The 18,956-nt window shown below is 39.1% G+C and overlaps 1 protein-coding gene across 3 annotated transcripts; it reads left to right on the top strand.

Annotated features, from left to right (window-relative positions):
- Positions 1-446: 446 nt before the first annotated feature.
- Positions 447-18,886, top strand: tnnt2e (troponin T2e, cardiac). 3 transcript variants are annotated; one of them, XM_084909293.1, is made up of 15 exons: positions 447-727; positions 3,761-3,820; positions 6,350-6,373; positions 6,938-6,961; positions 7,189-7,203; positions 7,640-7,663; positions 7,898-7,928; positions 8,039-8,099; positions 9,618-9,734; positions 9,896-9,973; positions 10,900-11,013; positions 11,146-11,258; positions 11,426-11,516; positions 14,543-14,580; positions 18,700-18,886. In XM_084909293.1, exons 7-15 carry the CDS (start codon positions 7,900-7,902, stop codon positions 18,737-18,739), a joined length of 681 nt encoding a protein of 226 aa, XP_084765419.1. In that variant the 5' UTR covers positions 447-727; positions 3,761-3,820; positions 6,350-6,373; positions 6,938-6,961; positions 7,189-7,203; positions 7,640-7,663; positions 7,898-7,899; the 3' UTR covers positions 18,740-18,886. The 3 variants fall into 3 exon arrangements, with proteins under 3 accessions (XP_084765419.1, XP_084765420.1, XP_084765422.1); XM_084909294.1 differs by lacking the exon at positions 447-727 and having other exon boundaries at positions 3,698-3,820; XM_084909296.1 differs by lacking the exons at positions 447-727; positions 3,761-3,820 and having other exon boundaries at positions 6,219-6,373.
- The last annotated feature ends 70 nt before the right edge of the window (positions 18,887-18,956 follow it).

The following is an 18,956-nucleotide window of genomic DNA, read 5'->3' as shown; positions in this document are numbered from 1 at the left end:
TTTGCTTTCAGAATGAAAGGGTATTAATAAAAGGTCCATGGATTTGTGTTATTTATGCCAAATTCCCAGCAGCTGGGGGAAGTCTGGTCATTCTCCTCTCATCTCCTGTATCTGCTCAAGGCATTTTCTACAGCAGAACTGCCGCTCACTGGATAAGGCCTCCACCAAAGTGGAAACACACCTCCACCTGGCTATGCCTAGAAATTCTGTCCTTAAAATTAATATATAATAGGCAATCTTGGAAAAAGTTGAATATAATGAGTTTGACGATGGTCAAAATCGCAAAAACATGTTTCTGTATGAAATTATTTGGCTGAGGTGTAACTGAAGGTACAAGTTTGAAGGCAATTGTACTTCCACTCCAGCAGAGCACAGCTTTGTGGTGTCATTTCTCTATGACGTTCCATGACGTTCTGACAGCCCTCTTTAAAATGACTCTAAAGTGAAAAGTATTTCCAATTTCTCCCTTCATGTGTAGCGGATTACGGTGAGCACTCAAAGGCAGCATGTCTGTCCAGGTATAACTCATCTGTCTGCCTCCAACAATAGAACTGACCATCCTGACCAGTCATAGAAAAGATATGTGGTCACATGACAAACAGGGCTGTATTAAGTGTGCGCTATGGGTTGGCAGGCAGATGATTGAACTTGTCTTTGTCTGGCAGCTGAAGAATAAGACCAGTACTTGTGGCTAATCCCATTTTTTTCTTCAAGGAATATATAGCAGGTAAGAGTTGAGCATGGCCATCATCTCAGGGTGCATGATGTCAAAAAGGCCAATAATTGCAATTAAAGCGCTCCTGAGTTAGATACGTAAAACCCATCAGCATGATCAAACGATTACCTGTTACTCATACGTAGTGAGATGTAATGGATCAAACTGGCTTGGGCATTTTTATGATGACTTCTTCTTCTTTTTCTGTATTCTGATCCAAACTGTGTATATCACGCTGTGGAAGGTGCTAAGCTCGCCCCTGAGACTGTGGAGTTGGTTGCATGCTTTTGGCTTTGACTTAATGCTGCCTAATGCTGAAACCAGCACCCGCAACATTCTTGCCGCTGTCAGACTCTCTGTTGTTCCACAGTTTCAGCCAGACGGGGACTGACCGCATTCATTAAAGCAAATACACATTTAATACCCGGCCATGACAGCTCTCATACATTGTGAATTCTTTCTGGGTTTCCAGTTAGTGTTATTCTTCAACCAGATGGCCTTCTTTCATTTCAGCTTTCTCTACCTTTCTTGGTCTCGCTCACTTTTTCTTCCTTTGCATTGGCCCTTTGACGTCAGCTGCTGAGTTTAGTGCCACAAGTAACCACACTGGGGCCTCCACAGGCGCCGCGATGTGTGAATTTGAGCACATATGTAGCAGAATTTAAACAGAAGCATACATTTGGGGCAGTAACCATAGACAGAAGGTGTAAATATGGCGTGCAGAGATTGAATGTGCAGCTGGTCAGGACGGCAGCCAGGCAGTGGGAGCGAGGGTGGAACTGGGGATGTGGAGCTAATTTTATTTCATCATCCATTCAACGTGTGCATGAGAACAAATATCTGTTACCAAATATGACTTTAAAAAGCAAGAGAGTCTACCCAGAGGTATTGTGAAAATGTTTCCCCAAACAATCAGCTGACCAAACTGCAATGGCAAAAATAGCCTGAGTCACAGCTCGTTGATTTACTGTGAGTATGCACGAGGTGAGCCAAGCCCATTGTCTGGAGGAGCTGTTGAACACCTGTTCAAAAGCTTGCTCTGTTATTCTTATAAATAGACCCTCGCCCTCGGTCCTTCTATTCTGACCCACTGACATTGGCGTTTACGGTTCGGTGATTTATAAGCATGTGGAAAAAAAACACGGCCCCAGGAGGTGCTCTGCGCAACCATATTTCCGACATGTAACTGTTACATATAAAGAACCTTATTGAATCCCTTCCTCTGAGCAGCATGACCTTGACTCCAGACATTTTGATGGTGTTGTTACAGAAGCTGGATCGACCGTGTTCCTATGTGAATATTACTCTATGTATGATTTCATTTTCTTAAAGTTAGGTAGCTTTCTCTGATTTCAAAGGGATGATTACTTTCATGAAGGACCTCCACGAGAAACAGATAAAGACATCAGAAATACATTTGTTTGTGCTCTTTATCAAAATAAAGGTTGTGTTTTTACAGAGGGAGGTATTTACAAAACTATATCCTATTCCTGTGAAAGAAACGATGAAAAATTAAAAGAGAGGAGCTTGAGATGTCTTGACCTATGATCTCATTATCTATGAAGTTGTGAATAAGAACGTTTTCAGGGGCTGGATACAGTTCTGTGAAAAATTATGTTCATCCTTACTGCTTCCATGAAAATGCCATAATACATTAAATACTTCAAAACTTTGGTGTAACACAATAAAAGGGGCAATTTAATGATCAGTTTTTAAACAATTTAAATATGAATTTAGATTTTAAACCATGTATAGTTTCCAGGTATAAAATGTAAAAACAATGCAGAAGTGCCTTAGACTTGCATTTATTCTAATGGCCATTGAGGGGGAACTTTTGTGGTTCCAAATAGAAGTCAGTTAATTCACTGTTTTCTTAGTGAATTAATGGGCTTCATCACTAGAATCAGATCCACCCCTCTACCTTACCCAGCTTTTGGCTTTTGTTTCTATTCTGAATACATTTTTTTTAATATTACAGTGAATGACAGATGTGCCAAGATGGCTACATCTGAAATCTCAAGCGTCAGCCTTCAAAACAGTCGTCCACTCATGCATTAGGTGAACACACACTTCTTTCAAACCCCACGCTACAATTTTGTAACACAATCTTTTTGTTACAAGTCTAGCTTAACCCTCATGACATCCTCATGGCTGTATCAAGGTTACCCTCCAAGACTTTAGAAATCGAAATTCAGAACCGCAGCCACTCAGCCTGAGTAGTACAGATCATGACAAGAAAATTGATTTCTAAGTAAACAAAAAGAGGGTAATGGCCCCTTAATAAACCGAGCTTGTACTGAAATCAAATACAACTGCTTTTAAAAGAAATATATTAAGTTAAGCATTGCCATCACGCTAAATAGCACCTGTTATGATGGAGATTTCTTGCACTACTTCAAAGCCTTTTAAGTACCTGGGAAACTGTTTACGAGTGTACATATCAAAGCCAATGCAATATGTGTGGCTGCAGATACATCAGTGCATCCCCGAAGAACTCATGCAAGCCTGATATTTTCAGCGCTTTTCAGACTCTAGTCGGCTGACTGCAGCCTTGATCAGCGCCAAAAGGAAATGGCTGAGGATTAGGCCTGGAGCTGTTTAAAGCCCTGGGCCTCTGCCTGCAGTGCCCATGGTGGAATCGTTTCGGATTTTACAACTGCTCCAATCTCACAGCATGTAGCCAAGTTTTTTTTTTTAAATTTAAATATTTTTTTGTGGATTTTTGGTTTAGTTGTTTGCACAAATGCTAAAAGTACCGAAAGGAGAAGAAAAGAAGAAAGATGCGATCCATCTGTTCGAGGGGGAAAAAATCTCGAGGGCTTGCGAAAACATTACAGGCAATGAGATGTCAAGAAAACAAACAATCAGAGCAATCACAGCACGAACATTTGTGAAATGTACGAATAAATGTGAACGCCCTAATGACCCGGATGGATACGTGTGGGTATGATTTCGTGTTGTTTCAACAGCTGCTTCTTTTCTTATGTAAAATGTATCAAATTAAATTTGTGTGGCGACTTTTTGATGTTTTGCTCTCCGATGCAGGTAACTGTGATCCAAGATGTGTGATCAAGAGCTAGAAGTAGAAGTTATCGAGGAGATTCTGTGAGTACCTTCACTACGCCCTCGAAACACAGCTATAAATACACAAAATCAGCTGATTTTAAAGTTTACGTCTTTGCTTCCTGTATTTTCAGGGAGGCAGGTAAGTAAAGGTTTTGTGAGAATTTGCTCTTTATATACCAAAATGTCATTCCTCGCTTCTATACGCTGACCTGATTATGTCTGCTCAGAGGCAGAGACGCAGCAAGAGGAAGGTAAAGGCTTCTTGAGTGGCTTTGCGTGTGCTTCATCTTGTTTCTGGTGTGTCTGTTGCCATTACAGTGTCTGCTGTCAGGGATAAAAAGCCGTAGCAAGCTGGCTGTGTGTGTTTTCTTTTTGAATGTTAACAACCTCTCTGTCAACACTGATGTGTCAGCTCATGTTTAGCCGTCAGTTTATATTGAAAATGTCTCCGTGACATTTTCAGGACTGTACAGTTCATGTCAGTATGTATACAGTGTACTGTGGGTTTTAGTCTTCTGACAGGTTTACTAACCAGGCTGCCGATTTGACTCTTTCTAATCAGTTTGACTTTTAGAGAAAAAGTTTACTTAAATATGCTACTTTCACTCCACCGTGCCTGTAGCGACATGGGCCTTTGTTAAAATACACCAGGCTTACTCTTTTTAAATGATGGCATGTCATGCAACAGCTTCACATTTAATTATATTAATTTCTCAGTGGCTGCAGCAGCATTTTTAAATCACCTATCCCCAAAACAGCTATTTTCCAGATAAGATGGATTCCCATATATTTATTGTATTTGTACAGTAATTTTACCCCTACCTCCATGCTTAAGCGTCTCTTGTCATGTGACATATTTCCAGGCAATAATGTTAATGTGAGTGAAGGTTTTCTTCCAGTAAGCCTCTCTAAATCATGGTTATGTTATTGAAAGGGTGTTTTTATGCCAAACCACAGTCTGTTTCTAAACATAACCAAGTACTTTGTCTCCTAAACCCAGCTCAGCTGTGAAAGAAAATTAAAAAGAAGAAAAAAAGGCAAACTTCTCTCTACCTTTGATATGCCCTTCTTCAGACCCCTTTACTCTTCGTTATGAGTTGCATAAAATCTGTTTTTTTGGAAAGGACTCATTTTAAGAACTGCACTCACCAGTCATTTGAAGAGGTACACCTACTCATCTGCTCATTAATGTAAATATCTAATCAGCCAATCATGTGTCAGCAACTTATTGCAGCATGCAGAGATGGTCAAAATGACCTGTTTGACGCAGTTCAAACTGAGAATCTTTAAACATGGCATGGTCGTTGATTCTGAGTATCTCAGAAACTGCTGATCTGCTGGAAGTTTCTCACAAAGCTATCTCCATGGCCCCAAAAAGGGAAAATATCCATTGAGCAGCAGTTCTCTGGGAGAAAAATCCCTTTCTGATGTCAGAGGAGAATGGTCAGATCACAGTTACTCAAATAATCATCGTTACAACCAAGGTATGCAGAAGAGCATCTCTAAATTGCACAGCAGCAGGCTATAAATCGCAAGGGTTTACAAAACTGGAAAACAGAAGACTGTAAAAACTTATTCTGATGAGTCTCTGTGTCTGCTGTGATATTGGATAGGGTTGGAATTTGGCAATAATAACATGACGATCCACCCTTACTCTGAGGAAAGTCCCCATCACCTTGCTGAATCTATGCCACAAAGGCTTAAGAGAATTGGGAAAGCAAAAAAGGTCCAACCCGGTAGTAGTGGAACTAATAAAGTGTGGAGTGTAGTATAGTACAGTTTACAGCTGATAAATTTGGTTGCATTGGCTAGCTTGATGAGTTTGGGAGCATCTGCTAGCTCAGGTTAGCACAAATATGCACATGTCAGACTGGCTAGCCAAACCACAATATTTTCTCAAACTTAACCAAGTAAACTTGGTTTCTTTACCCTAACAAAACCTCTCCCATTAACCACAATTACAGGAAACAGAAAAGCTACCCTGGCTCTATCAAAAGGTACCTGAGCTGTGACAGTACATGGCCAACAGAAACTGCTGCTACCCTACTTGTCAAACTTTTCATGTTGGAGAACTTTTACACTGAAGCATTCAGAGGCTACTTTTGTAAAGGAGAGGAGCATTGATAAGCGTGTGGTAACAGTCATATATAAAACATGTGCTCAGGCTTTGCTTTGATATCTGGCCTGTTGCAAACCGCTCTCGGGTTCAGTTTTTAGCTTTGCTCAAAATGAATGTCAAACACCAGCACTGCTTCTCAGTGCATCCCCAAGAGACAACATCACAGTGCTCAGAGTGTGACCAAAACCCAGCCGCAAGCTGTCTGCAAGAGTCTCATTGATCCACTAATCCATATTTTGTTCACTCAGTCATGGAGACGCTGAAAGAAAAAGGTTTGTATGACTTTTTTTGTCTGTAAACAAAGCATGTTTCTTTACTTACACACTTGTGGGATATTATTGTGGCTGTTTCTGTTGTATCATGCTCTTTTTTGTGTGTTGTTGTTGTATTCACCCAAGAGCAACAGAAGTTTACTTCAATAAGTTTACCTCACTGTTCTTGCTTTGCAGAAGAAGCTGTTCCTGAAGTCGAAGGTAATTCTTCTTTGTAAATTTTTTTCTCCTCCATTGTGAAGAAATGTTTTTCCTCAATTGTAACAATATTTATGGAGAAAAATTATGATTAATTTCATAAACTCGCACCATTCTAAACATCAGATGAGATCACTGAAATATAAAAAAAATGATTTTTAACATCGTCTCTCCCGTTTCCACATCAAATTGAAACGATACTTCATTCACTTCATCATTACCTCCTTAACTAAATCATTATAAACGTTCCTATGTTCACTACTCGCTAATTATATGTTTGGCTCCCCAGGAGTTGCCTGCTGAGTTTGGCAGATTTATTTGCCAGGATCTTTGAAAAAAGAAAAAAAAAATAGAGACGCCTACTCAGACAAAAGCGACTGCGTGCAATGCAAGAAGAGCTCTGGGTGTTGAAATTCAATTTTCATTTCAGATCACACATGTTTGACATTCATTTAGTCATGTTTATCCCACGGCAAACATGTCTTGATTGTTTTAAGAAGGAAAATGCATTGCATCGATTAAAGAGTGACAGCATCTAATCATATTTTCATTACTCTCACCCCTCAGAACCCCCGGTTTCAACAGCTGAAGGTAATGACCTCTTTTTCCCTTTTAGCTTTATAGGAAATTACTGCCTTCTTGCGAGGGTTTCATCACCAACTGTTCTTGTTATTTTCCTTAACTTTAGCGTTCCATTATTTAATAAACATAACAAATGTGTTCAGCGCCTTGTCCATCTACGAGCAGTCTTAATTGATAAGTTGTTTTCCATTTCCTGCAATCCTCATCTACTGTCTCCTCGCCTTGCCCTCGCCAAGAGCCTGCAGAAGATGGTAATGTATACGGGTGCATATACAAGACTATATCAGTTGTTTTTGTGCGCATCTTTGTCAGGTAATAAAATCCAATTGTTTTGATTTTCTCCCATACCGAGGCATTCATTTGCAGCGTAAATATCTCAATATCGTCCAATTTTATTTTGGCCCTCGTGGTTGATACACATTTATCAAAGAGATGCCTCCACTGTTTCAAGGTAAACTAAGGCTCATTGCTTGCAACCCCAAGAGTACTTAGAGCAACTCTAGTTTGACACGTTATACAGAAACGATTTAGACTCCATTTCCGACCCTGACATGCAAGAAAGATTTCATATCAATAGACACAGGGTAAATATCAGAGCTGAGTGAAATGGAGTTTGGAAATAATAAAAGGAAATCCATTTGCATTCCACCTGCTGATGCACTAACATTTTCCTTTGTCCTTTTGCAGCCGAGTCTCCAGCTGTGGATGAAGGTACTCTTACATGCTGATAAGGCCTTATGAAAATAGCTTGATCACTGCTCTAGTTTACCAAAAATGTCTGGTGTCTTCAACCCGCCTTTGATAGCCAAACAAAAGGAAATAAAAAATCCACAGATGCTCTCCATCACTGCTAAAATAATGGAAAAATCCAATAAAATAAAGATTTTTAGGACACTGGATACACACACATACACCCATAATATATTATTATTTTCCCTGTTGCAGATATGACAGATGAATCCAAACCTAAACCAAAGTAGGGCTGGGTTTTGTTTTTTTGTTATTTGAATTTTAATCAATTTATCCAACTTGCAATAAGGTTGTTCAAAGTTCCTCTCATTGTAACACAGAGATGTTATATTTCAGGCTGTTTGCACCACCGCTGACTGTGCCAAAGATACCTGAGGGAGAAAAAGTCGACTTTGATGTGAGTGACTGAAGCCAATTTAAAGAAACAGTGTGGCATTTTTCAACATGGCTTGCCTTGGAGTTAGATGGGGAGAGCAGCGCTATTTCTAAATATTTTTGGCAACATAGAAAATTATTAATTTCTAATTAAAAAATGAGTAGGTGGACTCACACTTAAAAAGACATAATCAAAGGCTTATCTGACTTTTGCATGTATCTACAAGTGGGTGTGAAGCACAGCTCTTGATAAAGCTTTGGTTATAAGTACAGGTCCTCTTCAGTTAAAAAGATACACTCAGCAGCCACTTTATTAGGTGGCCTTACTAGTACCATGTTGGACCTGCTTTTACCTTCAAAACTGCCTTTAATCTTGGCGGCATAGATTCAACAAGATGCTGGAATCCTTCCTCTGAGATTTTGGTCCATATCGACATGACAGCATCACACAGATGCTGCAGAGTTCTCGGCTACTCGCCAATCATATGAATCTCCTGTTCTGCCACATCCCAGAGGTGCTCTAATGGATTGAGATCTGGTGACTGTGAAGACTATTTGAATACAGTGAACTCATTGTCATGTTCAAGAAAGTAGTTTAGGATGACTAAACTAACAAATGAACTTTGTGACATAGTGCAGTTATCAGAAGATGGGTACAATGTGGTTATAGAGGGTTGGACACAGTCAGCAACAACACTCAGGTAGGCTGTGGTGTTTAAATGATGCTCAGTTGCTATTAAGATGCCTAAAGTGTGCCCCCACACTGTGGGAGCCTGAACCGCTGATGCACAACAAGACAAAATGGATCCATATTGGTATGTTGCCTATGCAACAATTTCAGACTCGACCATTTGAGCATCACAGCAGAAATCAAGACTCATCAGACCAGGCAACCTTTTTCCAATCTTCTATTCTTCAACTTCTGTGAATGATAGCCTGGTTCCTGGTCTTCTGCTGCTGTATTGCTGTCATTTCCTTCAAGGTTAAATTTGTTGTGTGTTCACAGATGCTTTTTTTGCATACCTTTATTGTAACAAGGGATTATTTGAGTTCCTGAAGGAAGGATCGTGTCCATTCTCCTCTGACCTCTGGCATTTTTACCCAAAGAATCGCTGCTCACTGGATGTTTTCTATTTTCCGAGCATTTTCTCTAAACCTTAGAGATGTTTGTCTGGGAATATCTCAGCAGATTTCCAAAATACTATAACAACAAGCCACATCCAAAGTCACTTTAAACACCTTACTTGGCACTAACTTTGAATTTCTCGATCATGCCTATATGCCTGAAACCACTGAGTTGCTGCCATGTGCTAAGTTATTGGGTGATTAGAGATTTGTATTAACATGCAGTAATAAAGGGATCAGTTAGTGTATATAATCATCAAGTTTCATGTGTGCTGCATGTTTGAGGACTGTACTAGTGGGTGTCTGCCTGTTTTTCTTGCCAAAATGTAGATCTTAGCGTGAAGCCAGTACTGGAGATGATATGCATACGAGTCGTGCTCAGTAGAGAACTAAAAACATCTATACGTGACTGCAGGATATCCACAGGAAGCGTCAGGAGAAGGATCTGACTGAGCTGCAATCTCTGATCGAGGCCCACTTCATTCAGAGAAAGAAGGACGAGGAGGAGCTCATCGCTCTCGTTAACAGGATTGTAAGTATTCCAGGAAAGCGTGCCAGATCGCTACAGTGATGCACCACCCAGCAAACAATTACACTCTGTGTGTGTGTGTGTGTGTGTGTGTGTGTGTGTGTGTGTTTGTGTGTGTTTGTGTGTGTTTGTGTGTGTTTGTGTGTGTGGGCATGGATGATTAGGAGAAGCGTCGTGCTGAGAGAGCTGAGCAACAGAGGATCAGAACCGAGCATGAGAAGGAGAGGCAGAATCGGCTTGCTGTGAGTTTCTAGATGCAGTTGCCTCTGCCTTTTTTCAGAATGTGACAATGTTTGCAATAAACGAAGAGTGTCCTGCCCCCAGGAGCTGACACGCTGTGGTTTTACCCACGTTCCTGAACAGAATTAGAGTACAGTCTGCAAAAGCCTAATTAACAACAAAAAAAAGAACCATCCTGGATCTGTTTGTCCTCTGTTTTCATGTAATGTTACGCACTGGCTTTTTAATGGCTAGTGAAAATTTACGTTTGAATCAGATTCCATAAACTGGGATAAACACAAAGTCTTTGCACTCGGATATTTGCTTTCCATTTTACAATTTCTTTTTTTACTTTAAACCTGCCCTCAACATTTTTAATAATAACAATGGGTCAAATGATGATATTTGACTCACTGATTCTTTATAAAGCCTCATTTTCAGCCACAGGAGAAAGGCGTTGTTAGCAAGTGTAGAGCCAAATATTTCTCTTAAGAGGAGCCAGAATTGTACAGAAGTATTAGACTAGCGTTAAACTTGCTATGGTCACAAACACATCTCCAAGTGAATGCTTGAAATTTAAGTAGGCAAATTAATTTTAAAAAGTGCTCTAACTTATCTTAAAACACGAGACTATGTCAGTGACGGATTCACAGCTTGTTTCTGCTGCCCCCAAGTGGCAGTAAAAATATTATTTATGTATTTTGCACATAGAAGTTAATCTTATGTGCAAAATAACCTTGATTGCACAATAGAATAGCCTTGCTCACATAAAAACAATATTCTGAACTTTTTGAGAATGAACGACAATGGACGCTACATTCTTTTTTATGACATCAGAGGATGTCAGAACGTTTGGAGGATGCTATCTTCAGTCCTGTTTTAGTGGCTGGGAAGACAAGTGGACAGATGGTTTCATTTTCTCTTTTCTGTTCTTTAATCCGTGTCACAGGAAGAAAAGGAGAGGAAGGAACAGGAAGAGGCCCGCAGGAAGCAGGACGAGGATGCCAAGAAGAAGAAGGCTCTCACAAACATGACTCAGCAGTACTCTGGCTTCCAGCAGAGGGTGAGTAATCACACACGCGCACACATTTGCATTCAAAGCAACAGGAAATATGATCAGCTTCACAGTTTGCCTGTTTATTATGTAAATGCGGTCTTTTCCTTATTTTACACGTTCATTAAATCTCACATCCAGCAAGACGGAAAGCGGGGAGCAAAGAAGCAGACGGAGAGAGAGAAGAAAAGAAAGATCCTGGCGGAGAGGAAGAAACCTCTCAACATCGAGCGTCTCAACGAGGACAAACTGAAGTAAGGACACTACTGTTCACAGTTCTGCTCAAACACCTAAATCCACATTTCAAGTCTGCTGCAGGTGATTTGGTGGTGCATAAACTCTCATCTACCTCCCATTACAGTTTGAGCCTTTTGGCCTTTAGGTTTTCACTTTTTGTACTCCTCCTGGTTTTGATTAAAAGGGAGAAGGCCAGTGAGCTCTATCAGTGGCTGTGGATGCTGGAGGCTGAGAAGTTTGACTTCACCAAGACACTGATGAGACAGAAATATGATGTAAGTATTTCGCCTCGGGATATTACGTGCTGTGCAATGACATGGTGAACACCGGTTTTTGATCTACAAGCTTTTATTTGCACCTGTTAAAATATCAGCTAACAGTAATCAAACTTAATGCAAGGTCATTCTATTTAAATGATCAGCTGGCTCCAGATCTGCATCACTGAGCAGCAGAATTTGTGAGTAACTGTTAAAGACGAGTCTGAGCCTTCTGGTTTTTTGGTCTGTGTGTCAAAGGGTCAAAAACTGAGTCTCAAAGGGCTGAATCAGAGCTGACTGACCACTGAGTGAGTAAGTTATAAACAGGAGGTGAAAACAGTGGTGTGTGCTGGTGAAGCTAGCGTGTGGCCATTTAATCCTGGACCTTAAGAGACAGTACAGAGTTGAGACGGTACTTGAGGTCTGACTTACAAGAAGGCAGAGACACGAGACAAAGGAAACAGGGTTTTTTTGAATTATTTCCTTTGTTTCTAAGATTTTAATTCCCTTAGCAGAACAAAAATCTAATATCACAAGATTCATATTAACTCTTTAACCTAAAACATCTGATGACCTCTCCTGTATCCTTAATGGCAAGATTTGGCAACTCAGTATATATTTATAAAGATGTGCTTTGACAATCAGTAAAATAGGTTCCGGGTTTTTCCAATAATAGCCCTACTAAGCTGTACAGGGAGAAAGTCATTCGGTTCCAGAAGGAGGCCTGAATTATGACAGAAAGGACTCAGTTCAGAAAGAGGAAGAAGGGTTACCCCTAGTAGGCGTCCAAGGGGACAAGATTTCATGGTTCCCTGATATGGTGATTTCCGTGTTTTTATTTGTGTTCTTTGTATGATTTACAATTCAAAATAATTCTTATTTACATGATACCGGGTCTTTTTGCACACCATCACATTTAACTCACTGTCAAATAAAAGCTGTTTTATGTTCTCTCTTTCTTTAAGGCCGCCTTCTGACTAATTTGCTGGTCATTTAAACAAAGTGGAAAAAATAGGCTAGTCAACTGGTCTAAAAGACAGGAAATCTAAAGAAAACATTTTAAAGCACACATATTAAATGTACAAAGATCAAAATTGGCCAAACAAATATTTTGTGTACATTTTAGGAGCTACATGAAACCATTAATTGCCTCATTATTGATCTCATTCAGTTTAATTCTATTTAATTTATATTCATAACAGCAGTTGCCTGAAGGTGCTTTGCATTGTAGGGTAAAACCTTACAATATCAGAAAGAAAACCCAAACAATCAGACAACCCGCTATGAGCAACTACTTGGTAACTGTGGGAAGGAAAAACACAGTTTTAACAGGAAGAAAACCCCAGCACATAGGGTTTCAAATGTTGCTAAATAGCACTTCGCACCACGTATGATGTTGCAAATACACAGTGTCAGATTAGTTTGTACAGCTGAGCTAATGTTAGCAGTGCTAGCAGCAGTAGCCTTGGTTACTTTCATGCTAGTGTCCAGTAAGAAAGGGAGGTGAAGCTATCTGTCAGGGATGCCAGTGGTGTCCTAACTACAGTGGCCCTGAGAGGCCAAACGGACTGCAACTTAAGAAAACACCAGCAATAAGAAAAATGCTGCAAAAGCACACAAAACACAATGGAAATAGGAAAAACCAAAACAGAAACAGGAAAAACAACAACAGAAACAAGAAAAACGAAAACAGAAATAGGAAAAAACACAAGGGAAGTGTTTCTGGGGACACAATAACCCGACGGACCAGTTGCAGGAACCCAAAACATGGTAGGCGTGTTTTATCATGATTCATATAATACTGATGACGGATTTTTAGGCTAATGGTAGGCTAACACACTTAGCTCTCATCATTTCTTTCCTCACAAAACCAATAGATCCTCCACTTCTTTTAAGTGTCTCCCAGCGCAATTCTTAGCATATTTTGGTTCCTGCAACTGGTCCGTCGGGTTATTGTCTCCCCAGAAACACTTCCCTTGCGCTTTTGGAAATCTGTTTTTTCTTGTTTCTGTTTACGTTTATGCTATTTCTGTTTTGTTTTGTTTCCTATTTCTGTTGTCGTTTTTCCTATTTCCGTTGTGTTTTGTGTGCTTTTGCAGCGTTTTTCTTATTGCTGGTGTTTTCTGAAGTTGCAATCCGTTTGGCCTCTCAGGGCCACTGTACGTAACACCTCTGAGGCTTTACCTGCAGTCGTACATGAATACGTTTAGTACTAGCTAATCTGGTGCTGATTAGCAAGGGCAGCAATGTTTAAACATGGAGTCAACTAATCACACAAATAAAAGAGGGTGGGGCTGCTGTGTTCATACTCTAGGCTGTGTGACTGAGATGGACGTATTAGGCATATCGGCTTTCAGTGACATCAGAGAGAGCCAAGTTTAGAAAACAATGTCTGAAATATAGCGTTTAAAGTAGTTTGAAGCCTTACAAGGTTTACTTGTGCATACATGGACCTCATTATTTAAAACTTTGGAAATGATTGTCCAACATTATATAATTGACAGAAAATAACAAAGGTATTGTAGGTTCACTTTAAATTAGTAAGACAGAATGTGCATGTCAGGTTTGTTTTTGCATTATGCTGGGACTTTTTCATTAGCATTTTTATCAATGTTGTGTATTTGAAGCAGATGGCAACTGTGGTTTTTCCAAATCTTTTACTTGGAACTGTAAACTAAGTATCTGCCATGGATGCTGTATTCGAGGTTTTATTACATAGGGGAGTAGTTTCATATTCAGTGTGGCGCAATAAAGTGTTTCTAAAATCTTTGTTTACTTTTATGTGTCTGGAAGCACTATTTGATTTACACATTCACCAAGTTACACATGAGCAGTAATCTGAATATTAGCTTTCAATCTGTTTAAAATATGTCTTAAATATAGACTGTTCACAGAACAGGTTGCTATGCGGACATAAAATTATGTAGGAGAATATACTGTTAGCTAGTTACTCCATAGGACCAGAAGATCCTCTTTTGCTGGCTCAGCTGGCGTCTGTTGTTTTTCCTGGACTCAGCATGTCCTCCATGTTTCTTCCTTTACAGATCACTCTGCTCCAGGTTCGTGTTCAGAACAGCCAGAGGTAAGTAACATCTATGAACCACCCTTCAGGTGTGGCTCATATGCACTAAGGGCATCATTAGAATTTCTTTAAAAATGTTGTATCAAGGTGATTTTTTTTTCTCCTTTTCGATTAAACACTCCTGGAGAAATCTAATCCAGGGGTGGGTAATTGATTTAATTCTCCCTTTTTTAAAAAAAAAATAAAGACATGTCATTAACACTGAGCACATCTGTGTTCAGTTTATTGGTGAAGCCAACAACACAACTCAGTTGCTCATTTGGCCCACTGGGAAATTGGATTTCTATTATTCAGAAAGAATTTGGTCGTTTATACATTTTTTCTCGGGCCTGGTGACTTATCTCTTACACTCAAAGCCTCCAAAATTCACATAATGCTGTATAATATTAATTGGGAGCGTGATGTCTTAGCTGGGCTACAAATTATCACAGGCACGTGAAAACGTAGCCAAACTTGTTTTTGTTTGAAACAGACATGAAAAGGATCACCTCATTAATAGAAATTCTTGTAGTTCTTGTGTATTGCAACCTTTTTTAGGCTTGTATTCAGTTTCTTTTATTTATTTTTATCATCTTTTCTGGTTTATATTCTCTTAAATGCTGTTACAACACTTTTCATCTTTCCCTTTCATCTTTTACATTTTTCAGTTTTTGATTTTTAGTATGTCAAAAATTAGGACAGACAGTGTGAGTTGTGTGTCGAAGCAGCCTGTATTTTTATGACTGTATCAGATCTTATGGGCAAGGGTGCAAAACAGACAGCAGCTGCACATCAAAGGTGAGGACACAGTCATCGTTAGCCAGCTGTGTTCAGCATAAAATTGTGTCCTTTGTCCCTGTCTAATAGAATGATGCTTTGGCATTTGCCCTTTCCTTTCATCTATCACAGCTCTTTCTTGCTGTCCCTCTTATTTTCATATAGCACATGGGGCACCACTTAGTATAAACACTAAGGAAACATAACCCAAAACCAATCTATATGCAGACAAGGATATGTACTGTCATTCAAGTACCAGAGACTGAGGTACCAACATGGCACGAGATATTTTAAATGTCATTTCCACTCTTTTTATTTGGTTAAAATGAAACCGCAGCTTGTTTTGATTATATTGATTATATTGTAATTTATATGACATATTTATTTTCAACTATTTATCCAAATTGTCAAAGTTGTGGTCATACCTTAAGACAATATTTTAACCCTACGTGAAAGTTTCTATACTTTAATGTTTATGCTTGTGTACGATCATGTGAAAAAAGCTTTTACAGTCCTGTGAAAAACTGTGCACATCCCATAATTCATTTGCTTGTAGAAACACTTTTGGTAGCAGCAACTTGAAGTCCTTCTTTTTCTGTTTGGCTTTATCAGACTCTCGTTCTGGAGAAACTTTTGCCCACCCACAGTGTGCTTCAGTTCATGGAGGTTTGCAGGCATTCGTTTATGCATAGCTCTCTCAAGGTCCTGCCACAGCATTTCACTCAGGTTGAGGTCTGGACTTGGCGTGGGCCATTGCGACATGATTCTTTTTTCAGCCATTCTGTGGTAGATTTGCTGCTGTGTTTGGGATCACTGTCCTGTTCTGTTACTCAGTTTGGGCCAAACTTTAGCTTGCCTCACACAATGGCCTCACATCTGACATCTGGTATGAGGTGTTTGTGCTAATTTGCTGCTTTTTCGTTTTCTGTGCTGTGCGTTATGGGCAAAACTCTTCACTGTTTGTCCAAAGGACATTTTTCCACAGGTTTTGTGGTTTGTTCCGATGCACCTTTGCAAATCTAAGCTGTGCTGTTATGCTCTTTTTTAAAGAGAAGCAGCTTTCTCCTGGAAACCTGTCTAAATTCAAATTCAAATTTTATTTGTCACATACAGAGTCATACACAGTCATACACAGTACGATATGCAGTGAAATGCTTAGACAACTGCTCGTGACCTAAAATAAAAGACTATGACTAGGATAGGAAATAAATATGAAAATTAAAATAAAGGGTAAATTTAACTAGGAAAGAATAAAATAAAGTATAAAAATTAAAGTTAAAAATAAAATAACAGTAACAAAATACACAATATAGAAAATATATAAAGAATATATGAAGAAATATAGAACAATAAGAGCAGCTGTGCAAGTAATAAATGGTAATGAAGTAATAAACGGTAATGAATAATGAATAAATAAGTCATGCTACTTGCCTTCTAAAAACTGTAAACACAGTAAAGGTAGTAAGGGTGTAAAGTCCTGTGAAACAGGGGCGGATTAACTGTGGTGGCATGTGCATAAGGTGCCCACCCCATTAAAAAATAAATAGTAAAAAGATTGTGAAACGTAAAAAGTTAGACTTGTATTTCTAACTGATCCACCTCTTGTTGTGTAGCTTTCTGGAATTTATACTTACAATTGGGCTACATGGTTATTTATTATAAAGGCTATACACTACATAAAATTAAAATTCACATTTCTTTATGTAACTGAAATATGTAAATATTTTGGGCTAAAGATAATAAGAAAGTTACAATGTTTATATGAAATGTGTAACATATGTAAATGTGTTGCATTTGATGTAATTTAACCTTGTTTCCCAGCCACTGTGCCTCGGCACATAGGTGTGCCGTGGAAGATTATCTGGTTCCACCTGATTAGTACTCTAAGCCAGCGGTTCCCAACCTTTTTTGCGCCACGGACCGGTTTATGCCCGACAATATTTTCACGGACCGGCCTTTAAGGTGTACTGGTACCAAAAAAAAGAAGATTTATTCATAATGCACATGAAAAGACCCAGGAAAACCGAGTTAACGATAAAAACAATAACAAAATAACGCTGAAAACCAATAAAAAAAACCCTGAAAACCATACATTTCACACCTGAGCCTCAACTCTCGTGGCCCGGTACCAAACGACTCACGGACCGGTACCGGTCCGAGGCCCGGGGGTTGGGGACCGCTGCTCTAAGCAACCAGCATGAGTAGCGATCAGAACAATTACATTCTCCTTCACTATAGGGCAGTACAACTACCTGCTGTAATTAAATGAGTTGCCAACTGCCAGTAAAACAGAAGAAAACGAAGAAGAAAATCCATAATAGTCATGCTGTGAGACGACGCGGTGCGTAATAGCAATAGATAAATATTTGAAAAGAAAAAAAGTAGTCAATCTGGCCTGGGTCCTGGAGAAAATTCCCACCCAGAAAAAGGCCCTAGGATGAGTAGTGGTCAGAAGAAAACAAAAAAGGTATACCGGGGACAAACCAAACCAATTCTGCTATGCCTGGTGCACGGGGGAAAATTATCAATATGCTTTTTGTGACATTTTTGTTCGGTGGTGTGCTGTGTGATTTTTCCGATGTGAAATATGTGAAATACATGGCTGCAAAAGGTTGGAAAACACAGTTTTAACCATATATAGTACATATTACAGAATGTAACCTGAATGTGTAAAGAAATGGCTTTGATTTTGCCACCCCGTTTGATTTCCATGCCACCCTAACCAAATTTCTCTAGATCCGCCCCTGCTCTGAAAACGTTTTCACTGGACTGTTTCCAGCTAGTTTGCATTGTCAGCTAACAATTCCACTTTATCCATACATTAATGTTGCTACATGTACTTTAAATGTGTTTTTTTACATCATTAGCTAAAAGGTTAAAATGATCATGATTTCAGCTATTAGCTATCTTTTTAGCTAGCTACTTGCTTCTTGAAAATAATGTTTCCATGTATGCCAGCAAACTACAGAATTACTCCCTGGGTACTATTAAAAGACATTATGAAATAATAACTGCAAGCAGGTGAAGGAAGATAAGCATTAAATAGTTAAACACTGTTTATTTTCTCCAAATCCGGCTTATCGTTATCAAGTCTTTTTTTTTTTTTTTTTTTTTTTTTAAATCTAGTGTCTATTCACACCTTTATTAAATACTGCTTATTTTTTTAATTTAAGATCAGTAAATTGGTTCATATTTATTCATGATTACAACTTCAGTAGCTTATTTGTTTTAATTTTAATGCTTTACATAGCAGGAAAAATGCCGTACGGAGGTTCAAATAGGTGTAAACTATGCAGTTTAACTTAAAAATATTCATCTATGCACACATGCTGAACAGTTGAATATTTTTGTCTGACTTCACAGCGCCAAAGGGAGAGGAAAGGCCAAGGGCAGAGTGAGATAGATGGAAAAGTCGACATATATTCTCAGAGGAGCCATCTCACCACGAGTGCCCGTGTTGGAATTTGTTCTCAATCTGCACTTCAGTAATCACAGTTTTGTGCCTTTTAGCCCTTAGCCTTTACAAACAATAAACAGACTTGTTCTTTTATGCCCGTTTGTGTGTTTTCATGTTAAATTATCTCAGAAATGAAGCACTCTTTTCTTTTCACTAATCCTCA

The sequence above is a fragment of the Perissodus microlepis genome, chromosome 17 (assembly GCF_051167445.1).
Source record: "Perissodus microlepis isolate ML-2025 ecotype Zambia chromosome 17, ASM5116744v1, whole genome shotgun sequence".
NCBI lineage: Eukaryota > Metazoa > Chordata > Actinopteri > Cichliformes > Cichlidae > Perissodus > Perissodus microlepis.
This window is presented reverse-complemented; position numbering and strand designations above follow the sequence as displayed.